The sequence below is a fragment of the Ornithorhynchus anatinus genome, chromosome 20 (genome assembly GCF_004115215.2).
Source record: "Ornithorhynchus anatinus isolate Pmale09 chromosome 20, mOrnAna1.pri.v4, whole genome shotgun sequence".
NCBI classification, from domain to species: Eukaryota; Metazoa; Chordata; class Mammalia; order Monotremata; family Ornithorhynchidae; genus Ornithorhynchus; species Ornithorhynchus anatinus.
The window spans coordinates 238,874-249,267 of NC_041747.1; the positions used below are offsets into that span (position 1 = coordinate 238,874).

The following is a 10,394-nucleotide window of genomic DNA, read 5'->3' on the forward strand; positions in this document are numbered from 1 at the left end:
CCGGCCCCCAGGACTCTGAGTGGCATCCCCACCCTGCGATCCCCACCCCACGGCACCCCCACTTCCACAGCCTGTGGCAGTTATTTGCATCTGAATCAGCCCCACCACAGTTACCCATTTATAGAAAATCCATTTAAATTCTACAGTATTTGCCATTTCTGCTCTCAAAACATGAGATCATTTTTATTTATGTTTTAAAAATCAAGCGCTGGGTCAATGAAGAATGATTACAACTATTTTGGCAACTGCAAGTGAACATTTTAGCTTTTGATTCACACATTTTAGCCATGAAAAGTTTTTAAAATGTTCTTAATTTTTCTTCTCTAATATCATACATTCTCCTGGAATGAACTGATTCTGAAGTGGGTGGTTTAGGAAAAAAAAAAAAGGATGACCACTTAACTGTAGAAACTTTTTATACTCCTAAATTAAAAAAAATAATCAAACATTGGACATCGATGGATGAATATAGAGTTTACTGGTGCTTAAATTCTTATTTTTATTCTTAAATTTCAAAATGACAAAAGTCACCAATTCCACCATTAGGCCAGCCTTTCTGGCAGATACAAAGCTGTCACTCTCCTGTCTCCTGCTTCCTCCCCGCTCACACTGAGGCCTCCAACGGATGGTCCCTCAGTCACCAGGAACCAAACTGCCTTTACCATGGATGGCCAAAATTGAGTCCCAGTGCCACCTCAGAGTCCAGTAACGATGTCACAATAGGCACCATGACACTATTTTGGTGTGCAGCAAACATTTGCTCCAGATCAAACCCAGTAGTCTCCTGCCCGGGGAATCAACTCCAGGTGAAGCCGAATGTTCCAACCTGGCTTTTGTAACTTCAACACAGACTGCGACCCACCTGAGGCCTGGCAGAGCACAGGGTCCCAAATGCCTCAAAATTAAACCGATCACAACCCCCTCATTGTCATATAGCAGCTGCAGACTACACCCTTCTCCTTGATAAGTCTAACAAGGTGTCCAGGGGTCAGCCCTCTGTCCCCCCGCCAACACACACCATTTTCTGTCAAATCCCCAACCCTGGTCTCAGGAGGCAAAAACCCACAGCAGGGATACCAGGAATTTCAGGGTGCCAGGGAGGGCCAATCCCAGGCTTTGAAGAGCAGCCCTGCCTCTCCACCACTAGATAGCCTTGTGGGGACTGTGAGCCTGGCCTGGGAGAACAGTTGGCCTGGGCCCAACCCAGTCCTTCACCCAGGCCCAGGCTGCAAATTACCAGGACAGTCCCTGCCCTCGATTTACTACTGATGTTATCCCCTCTACAACCTATGGAGTGTAAGACCAGCAAACTTGAAAATGTGGAAATTTAGCCACATCCTCAGTGGCCTTCCTCCTCCTCATCTTCCTCCCACTCCTCCCCCTCCCTTGTCCCTCACCCACCTCCCCTTTCTCCTCCCCCAGGGCTCCCTTCTCTCTTCTAACCCCGTGCCTGCAGCAATTGATTGCTTTGAGAATAACTGTTCCTTTAGAATCTCCTCAGAGATGAGTGTCTGAAGAGAAGAGCACTAAATGGCCAAGTCATCTGATCTGGCTCGACAGCTGCTGGCCTTGCTGGCCTTGCTGAGCCGCCTCAGGTCCAGGAGGAGCAGCGGGGACTCGTGGATCTCCACACGGGTGGTCCCAGGCCACTCCTCCCCGGCCTCGGCCTCGCCACCGCTGCCACCTCCCAAGCTCCCGCCATTTACCAGCAGCAGGGGAGCCTCGCTACCCTCACCTCCTCCCCCCACCTCCGGGGGGTTCTGCTGAGTGCTGATTGGGGAAGACGGGGCGCCAGGGGCAGTGAGGGACTTCCGTTCGAGGGTCTGCTGCTCGGCCTCCTGGTTGGCCCAGTTCTGCTCTGCTGTCAGGATGTGCTGGTTGCTGCTGAAGGCCTGGGCGGAGGCGGCCCGGCTGCGCTCCTTGGGCAGCCCTGCCATTTTGAACTCTGTCGGGGGCCCCGGGGCCCCGGGGTAGCCCGAGGGGGTAGCTTGCCTTAGGGAGGAGGAAGACTGGCTGTAAAATGGGGGGAACCCAATGGTCACGGTGGGGGGCGGGGGCGCATGGGAGGGCAAGAGGAAGGGGGTGAGCTGATCCGGCCTCGCCAGTCCCCGCTGGGCCTCGGGGGAGTCGGGGCTGTAACGGTTGGTCATGCCCTGCTTCAACTTCTTCCAGCCCAAGTGGTAGATCTCCAGCATGTTGAGCAGTAGGGACACGCAGGCCACGGCCAGCATGAAAACGATGAAGATGGTCTTCTCGGTGGGCCTGGAGATGAAGCAGTCCACGGTGTTGGGGCAGGGCCAGCGGCTGCACCGGTAGAGGGGCTTCAACTCAAAACCGTACAGGAAGTACTGCCCCACGATGAAGCCAACTTCAAACAGGGTCTTGAAGACGATGTTGAAGACGTAGGTGCGGAGCAGGGCACCGGCAATGCGGACCTTGCCCCACTCATCCCGCACTGGGGGCCTCTCCTTGCCCCCACCGGCCACCTCCCTCCCGAGCAGTGGCTCACGGGGGCTGCCGGGAGCTCCCTGGCCCACAGGCCCGGCCTGCGGATCGGTCTTTTTCAGCAGCTCCTCCTCCTTCTCCTTCTTCTTCTCCTCCATGCGCACAATGTGCAGCACATGGCCCAGGTAGATGAGTGACGGTGTGGATACAAAGATGATCTGCAGCACCCAGAAGCGGATGTGTGAGATGGGGAAGGCCTCATCGTAGCACACATTCTCACAACCGGGCTGCTGCGTGTTGCACGTGAAGTCCGACTGTTCATCCCCCCAGACCTCCTCGGCCGCAGCCCCCAGCACCAGGATCCTGAAGATGAACAGCACTGTCAGCCACACCTTGCCGATGACCGTGGAATGCTCCTGGGCATTCTCTAGCAGGCGCCCCAAAAAGCTCCAGTCACCCATTGCTTCTGGTTCCTGACCTGGAAGGAGAATGTTGTTGGGGTTATTAATGAGCAAAATCAATCTGGCAATAGTACTGATGGAGTGCCTACTCTGTGTGGAGCACTATACTAAGCACTGGGTGCAGGGCAATAGAGCCAGTAGACACCATTCTCACCCTCAAGGTGCTGAGAGTCTAGTGGGGGAGATAGACCCTAAAACCTAGTAGAGGCAGGAGAGAATAACAGAGTAGATAACATATGTTGTGGAGGTCGCAGGGAGCATGGATGAAAGGACTGCCAGAGCCCCTCCCGCTTAGGGCCAGCCAGTTTTCAGGGGGGTATCTAGTCTGTGTCTACACGTGGATGCTTCCTGGAATGTCCTGACAAACTCAGTGATCCAATGAGGCCTGGCAGAACCTTCCCCTGCTTGCCCAGGCCTGAGATTAAAGCAATTTCAGTGGTTCAGTTCCAGGGCCATCATGTTCCTGAAAATCTAGTGTAGGCACACTTTCAAATCAGCTCCTGAAATGCTGGTGTAGACGCTCCTTTAAACCACATCCTGAAACGTTGGTGTAAACACACCTTCAAATCAACTCCTGAAATGCTAGTGTGAATGCACTATCAGCCTCCACCATTCCCAAAATGATTCTATCAGTTTTGTGTTGGTAATTTTGTAGATTTAGAATGGACCCTTGGCAGGCTTAAATATGAGAGAAGCAGCATGGCTTAGTGGAACAAGCACAGGCTTGGGAGTCAGAGGCCGTGGGTTCTAATCCCATCTCCGCCACCTGTTAGCAGTGTGACTTTGGGCAAGTCACTAAACGTCTCTGTGCTTCAGTTACCTTATCTGTAAAATTCCAATTAAGACAGTGAGCCTCATGTGGGACAGCCTGATTACCTTGTATCTACCCCAGTGCTTAGGACAGTGCTTGGCACATAGTAAGTGCTTAACAAATACCATTATTATTATTATTATTATATGAAAAAACACAGGACTAAGGCCGATTTTCAAACTGAAGCTCTGGGGATCCAGAATAGAGTGTTTGCTGACACAGTCACAGTCCCGACCATTTTGATTGACACTGAAACTGCCCTCCAACCTCCTGGTTATACCTCTTTGATCATTCCTGCAGAAGAGTTAGCCATCAGCCAGTTTTGAAAATTAAGGAAAACCTACATTCCAGATGCCTAATTCTGAACTTCCCTTTACCTGATAGACTGAGTCTGGGTTGTGAGAATCTTCTCTTTCCTGACTCCTAATCTCCCCCACCTACCTAGATCTTTGGACAGAGAAAGAAAAGTCCCAGTGTATGAAATATCGGTAACTGAGGGCATTTAATCTGGCAGAGAAAAATGGGCCTGGGTCTTGGATGACTGGCCCTGGGGTGCTCAAACAAAGTTTTCTAATATCTGTTCAAGTGAGGAAAAAGTCAGAGTCCTGGAGAAGAACACGAAGGAAGAAAAAGCTTGCTATCTTTTGACATTTGTTTTCCTCTTCAGAAGAGATAATTCACTGGCAGCCACACAGACTTTTACCCACACCTACATAAAGAGAACATGGACCAAGTGGGACTTTCTATGGTTTGCATGTGTGGGCGAAAATACTAAGACCATTCCTTTATGATGCAAAAGTCCTTCGATTTTCCATGTTTGCCTACACCCACTACACTCAGAGATACCGAGCAGATAACACAGTTATAATTCCATCAGAAGTATCCAGGATCCTTTCACCAGGTCTAACCCACTGCTGGCATTGTTCTGTGGTGAAGACACCCACAGAATTTCAGAAAAGATCATCCTCTCTTTTGCCCTCGTAGGAAATCATCCTCGTAGGATGATTTCCCTGGGTGAAGTGGGTTAGTGGTCCCCACAGCTGGACTCCCAGTTTTGCTCATCCCAGATCTCTGGCAAGACCTGAGAATTTCTAATCAGGGCTGGGAAAGCCCCAAATTGCAGCTTTCCAGCCTCTGGTTGCTCTTTAAAGCCAGCCCCCACCCTTCAACCCTCTACAGTCCCTCCTCCTCCACCACACACCCTCTACACTGTAAACTCATTGTGGCCAGGGAATGGGTCCTTAATCTTGTTGTACTGTACTTTCTTAAGTTCTCAGCACAGTGCTCTGCATAGAGTAAGTGCTCAAATATGATTGATTGATACACCATGGAATGCTGGCATCTATGGCCACAGTCATTTCTAGCACTTTTTCTACTCCTACTACTTTACTACTATTTTTTTGCCACAAAGTAAGCACTTAACAAGAACCATCATTATTATTATTTTGCAACCGATGGATGTGGATTCCTCAGCCAACTAATGGGAGGCAGCACACTCCTCCGCCCCCTCCCCTCCCCCTCCCCCACCCCAACTCAGTTCTCCTATTCCCTTCCACTCAGTTTTTCTGCAGTTAGAAAGAAGTGTTAGAGTTGTAAAACATTCTTCTCCTTTCTTCTCAATCCTTCCTCTTTATAGATTCTAAATACTGCTCACAGAAAATAGTTCTTAATAATCAGTCTAGATTTTTCCTTTTAAAATGTCATCTCAATATTCCTAGTGTATGTCCCTAAATAATTCCTTTCCCTCTCTGGTGGCTCGACCTTTAGGATATATATAGAGGATCTGTATATCTTTGTTAGTTCTCATATCATCAAACGTATATAGCTTAGACATAGATGAAAAGCAATAAAGGGAAACCCTAATGATTCCCAACCCCATGATCCAACATCACTGGCACGTCAATAGTTTTTAAAGTTTTAGCAGAACTGAACAAGAAGCTTTAGTGACAGTCACTTTTTAATTGGGGAAGTCTGAAAGCCCAAACTTAGAACTGCACCAGTTCATCACTAAAACTTTAGAGTTTTTGGCTGGATGACAGAGTCCATTCAGAATGGGAATGAGTTTAGCCACTGTGGCTTTTGGGGACTTTGCCACATAAATGAGATAATTTTCTCAGTACTGCACTACAGATTTTATTTTTTCTGAATAACAACTATTACTTAGACCTGATGTTTTCAGGTAGAGTTTTAAGCAAAGTCTGGAAAATACTCTTTGATCAGTATTTTCTGAAGGAAGACACCATAGGGATAACAGTCATCAGAGATACCATCATCCTGAAGGACAATTCTAAAAACACCAAAAACATTTTTCCCCTCAGATATAAACTAAGCAAAAAGCATCCCAGAAGAGTGATGTAAAATAACTGTGAGCCTAGAGAGTTCCAGCCCCCTTTATAAGAATAAGTGGTCTCCTAAAGACCCGGCTGGCATTGCATTTTTTTACTGTCCCATTAGCCAATAGCCTCTACCCTTCAGATTAATTTAAAAATAAACCTTCAAAGTTCTAACAATCCAACGGATATTTTAGCCTTGTTGTATCACTCCCTTTAATTTAAAAGAGAACTTACCAGTGTCTCACTGGGCGATGGTATAGCGAACGGTGACTGATTCCAATTCTGGGACAATCAAAATGCTTCAGACTGCAAATTAACTCATCTCCCTTTCAAAGTGACTGATGCACAATGAACCGTCTCGCAGAGGGACCAAAGGGAAGCAGGCACCAAGGCTTGATGCATTAGATCAAGCCACCATTCCTGTTTGACCAACTGGCCCACTGAAGTGAACTTTGATTTTTTTTTTTTAACTCAGGCACAGATCTTGAGGAGTGGGATTCGGTTTTCCAGAGGAGGAAAGCAGGGTAGTTTGGCAAGAGAAAGGTCCCATGTGGATTCCTGTGGGCACTCATGAAGTTCTAACGCCACTGCCTCCCCGAGGGCAACATATACACTGCGAGTCAAAAATGATCATTGCTTCAGGGTCTAGGAACGCTGTCAGGTTTGAAATGAATTTCATCTTTACTGGCTCAACTGTGAGATAGAACGCAGCTTCTCCTCTCCATCGGGGACGCTGTTGGTAAAGAAATGGGTTCCATCGGCATCAAAGAGATTCTCTCGAGGAGATTCAAGTCAAATCTTGACTACTATTCAACTAGCCGTTATTTTTCTCCAGAAACGTTATCTTGCCTCCAGCTAAAGATAAAGCTCTTATTTTTACAAATTCATGCTAGGAAATAAATGGAAGATGTGTCAACACAAGCCTTCCACATTCTGGAGAGGGGAGTCAGAATTAAAATTAGATGACACTTTGTCACTGATTACTTGCATTGAAATTGATACATTGAAAATGATACTAAACACACACACCTATTTATAAGCCTCCCTCTCTCCTCTCTATACGTTTGTGTACATAGATATATATACATATATATACACATATATCTATCTATATATACAATATGTATAGGGTATACAAAACAGAGACCAAGACAGAGACCCAATCTCCTATGGTACTCTCTGGGGAAAAGGGACTGGATCATCTGGAGAGGGAGGAAAAATTAGAGGAAGAACATTATCCCTGGAGGCAATGCTCTGCAGTCAACTTTTCTCTTTGACCAGCAAAGCTCAGCTCTGGGGATTCTTGGGGCCCGGGACAATTTTCTTTGCCCCCCCTTCATCTGCCTCCTCGGGCAATGGAAATGGCAATATGTTTGATTTTGTGAGAGGGGAGATGAAGAGTTCTGAAAAGGTAGCTTCTCTATTCTTTTCATACCGTATTTATAGAGCAGAGTTGCTGCCTATAAATATACAGAAAGAACCAATTTTGTGTTATTTTGAGAGAATTCCAAATGCAGAATCTTCTGTAACCACAGGCTACTGTGTTGTGCCTAAAACTAAACTTCATGCAATTGGCTTTTCAGCATGGCTTAGTGGAAAAGGCACGGGCTTGGGGGTCAGAGGATGTGGGCTCTAATCCCGGATCTGCCACTTGTCTGCTGTATGACCTTGGGCAAGACACTTAACTCCTCTGTGACTCAGTTACCTCATCTGTAAAATGGGGATTAAGACTGTGAGACCCACAGGGGACAACCTGATTACCTTGTATCTATCCCAGCACTTAGAACAGTGCTTGGCACATAGTAGGTGCTTAACAAATACCATTATTATTATTATTTTCCTAATTAACTGCAGCTTTAGCCTCTTGCGATGTTCCTGTGTCTGGAGTTGGTTCTACAGCCCTTGAAAGCTACAGGGTCAGCAGGGTCGCCTCAGCAGGGCCCGGTCCCGGTTCTGAGCCTGCATGGCCCGTGCCCCAGTGGCCGGCGGATCACTCGCTGTATCCGCCTGTCACTTTCAGCTTCTCCCCTCATAATAGTAATAATTATGGTATTTGTTAAGCGCTTACTTTGTGCCAAGCACTATTCTAAGAGCTGGGGTAGACACAAGGTAATCACATTGTCCCAAGAGGACTGACAGTCTTCATCCCCATTTTACAGATGAGAGAACCGAGGCACAGAGAAGTGAAGTGACTTGCGGAAGCTCACAGAGCAGACAAGTGTTTGCCCTCCTGCTTTGTTTGCAGCGTCAGGGCTAGGCGCCCTGAGCCCAGAGTTCAACCCGTTCGGCAAAAGGGCGCTGGGTGGGTGGGGGGGGGGGGTGTTCAAGACAGCTACTGAGCTTTGGGCACGCCCCTCGCGGGACCTTTCTCCGCGCTGTTTATTAAGAAAAACCGACTACACTTGTTTCTGGTTTTGCGCATTCGAATCGGGACAGCCTCATCAGGCTTCATTCAATCTTAAACACGTGCACAACAGACTCGGTTTAGCCCTTCAGAACAGGACCAAAAGCAACAGGTGAACAGGCCCGAAAGCCACGGGTCCCCCAAGAGAGGGCCCCCTGGAAAGGGCTACTTGCCAAATGCAGCGATGGAGACGATCTCTCAGGGCAAACGATCGCAGAGGCCTCCGGTTGGACTCCTTTCCTCCCAAACCCTCCCCAAGCATCCCGAGGGGTCGAGGGCTCAGTGTCCGGAGCAGACAGCTGTCAGCCTCGCTCTCACGGTCCAGTCCAAAACCTTCCATCATTTAACTGCGGCCCGGCCACCCCCGCCAGTGGTCAGGCGTGGGGGAGAATGATCAGACGGGGCCCTGGAGGCCAAGGAAACCCAATAAATCAGTCCCCCCCGCCCTTCCTCCTCGCTTGGGTTCCAGCCAAAACTTCTGGGTTCTAATCCCGGCTCCGCCCCTTGTCTGCTGTGTGACCCTGGGCAAGTCGCATCACTTCTCTGTGTCTCCGTTACCTCATCTGTAAAATAGGGATAAGGACTGCGTTCGACCTCATTAGCTTGTAGCTACCTGAGGGCTTTGTACAGCGCCTGGAGCAAAGTCAGCGCTTAAGAAATACCAAAAAAAACCACACCCCAAAACCATTCAACAACAACCCCCGACAAAAACCACCCCGCAGGGGTTGCAGAAGAGAAACAGAGAAGGAAGGGACCGGAACGAAGCCCCCACGGGAGTTCTTAGCCCTGGGCTGCAGATTTCGGAGAAGCAACGTGGCATAGTAGAAAGCGCCCGGGCTTGGGAGTCAGAGGTCGTGGGTTCTAATCTCGCCTCCGCCACGTGTCAGCTGGGTGACTTTGGGCAAGTCGCTGAACTTCTCTGGGCTTCAGTTGCCTCCTCTGAAAAATGGCAATGAAGCAGTGAGCCCCACGTGGGACCACCTGATTACGTTGGATCTACCGCAGCGCTCAGAACAGTGCTCGGCACATAGTCAGCGCTTAACACATACCAGCATTATTAGATTATTATTATTATTTCCGCGGGTCCCCATGGCCCCGCGCCCGGGCTGCTCTGGCCGCTTACCCCACCGCGCTGGGCCCGGCCGGCTGAGGCCTCCCTCCCGCCCTCCTCGAGCGGGCAGCAGTCGGGCGGCGCGGGGAGACCCGCGGGGAGACCCGCGGGGAGACCCCCGGACACCCCCGGACACCCCCGGAGACCCCCGGCCCGCCCGCGGGACCAACCGCAGGGCGCCTGCCGCTCCCTCGGGGTCCGGACACTTAGTGTCGGTGCCGCAAGGACCGGCCCGCCGCCTCCGCCCGCACCACGACCCCCGCACCGCCCACCGGCTGACCCCTCCCACCGCGACCCCCACCCCGCCCACCGACTGACCCCTCCCACCGCGACCCCCGCCCCGCCCCCTCCCGGAGGCCCAGCCCGGCTGGCCACGCCCCCCGACCCAACTCATCCCCTTGGCCGCCGCTCTTAGCCTAGATATTAACTGCCCGTCCCCAACTCTGGGGCTTTCAATCTCTTGAGAATGGGAAAAAATGCACTTTTTTCCCACCCATTAGGGTTTCTGTCCCTTACGTTCTGTCCCCAAGGCACTCTTGTGGCCACCCTTCTCATAGATCTCCCCTGTTTTTAACTGAAATCCTACATCTATTTATTATTGTTATTATTCAGCGTAGCATAGTGCAAAGAACACGGGCTTGGGAGTCAGAGGCCATGGGTTCTAATCCCGTCTCCGCCACCTGTCAGCTGTATGACTTTGAGCAAGTCACTGGAGCCGCCGGCTGGAAGGCCGGGCCGGGGCGCCCCAAATGTATTTGTTGTAATAAAATGACAAATACCATGATTATTATTGGGGCGCGACGGGTTCCCGTCCAAACTCTCTCCACGG

At 49.9% G+C, this 10,394-nt stretch overlaps 1 protein-coding gene across 2 annotated transcripts; it reads right to left on the minus strand.

Annotated features, from left to right (window-relative positions):
* Nucleotides 1–1,409: 1,409 nt before the first annotated feature.
* GJA3 (gap junction protein alpha 3) lies at nt 1,410–9,805 on the minus strand. 2 transcript variants are annotated; one of them, XM_007664085.3, is made up of 3 exons: nt 9,736–9,805; nt 6,285–6,783; nt 1,410–2,923 (listed from the first exon to the last, which is right to left on the minus strand). In XM_007664085.3, the coding sequence occupies exon 3, from the start codon at nt 2,904–2,906 to the stop codon at nt 1,527–1,529; it is 1,380 nt and encodes a 459-aa protein (XP_007662275.1). In that variant the 5' UTR covers nt 2,907–2,923; nt 6,285–6,783; nt 9,736–9,805; the 3' UTR covers nt 1,410–1,526. The 2 variants fall into 2 exon arrangements, with proteins under 2 accessions (XP_007662275.1, XP_001518826.1); XM_001518776.4 differs by lacking the exon at nt 9,736–9,805 and adding an exon at nt 9,578–9,663.
* Between the last annotated feature and the right edge of the window lie 589 nt (nt 9,806–10,394).

Coding starts and splice junctions, on each gene's coding strand:
- GJA3 (XM_007664085.3), bottom strand. CDS start 2,906: ATGGGTGACTGGAGCTTTTTGGGGCGCCTGCTAGAGAATGCCCAGGAG.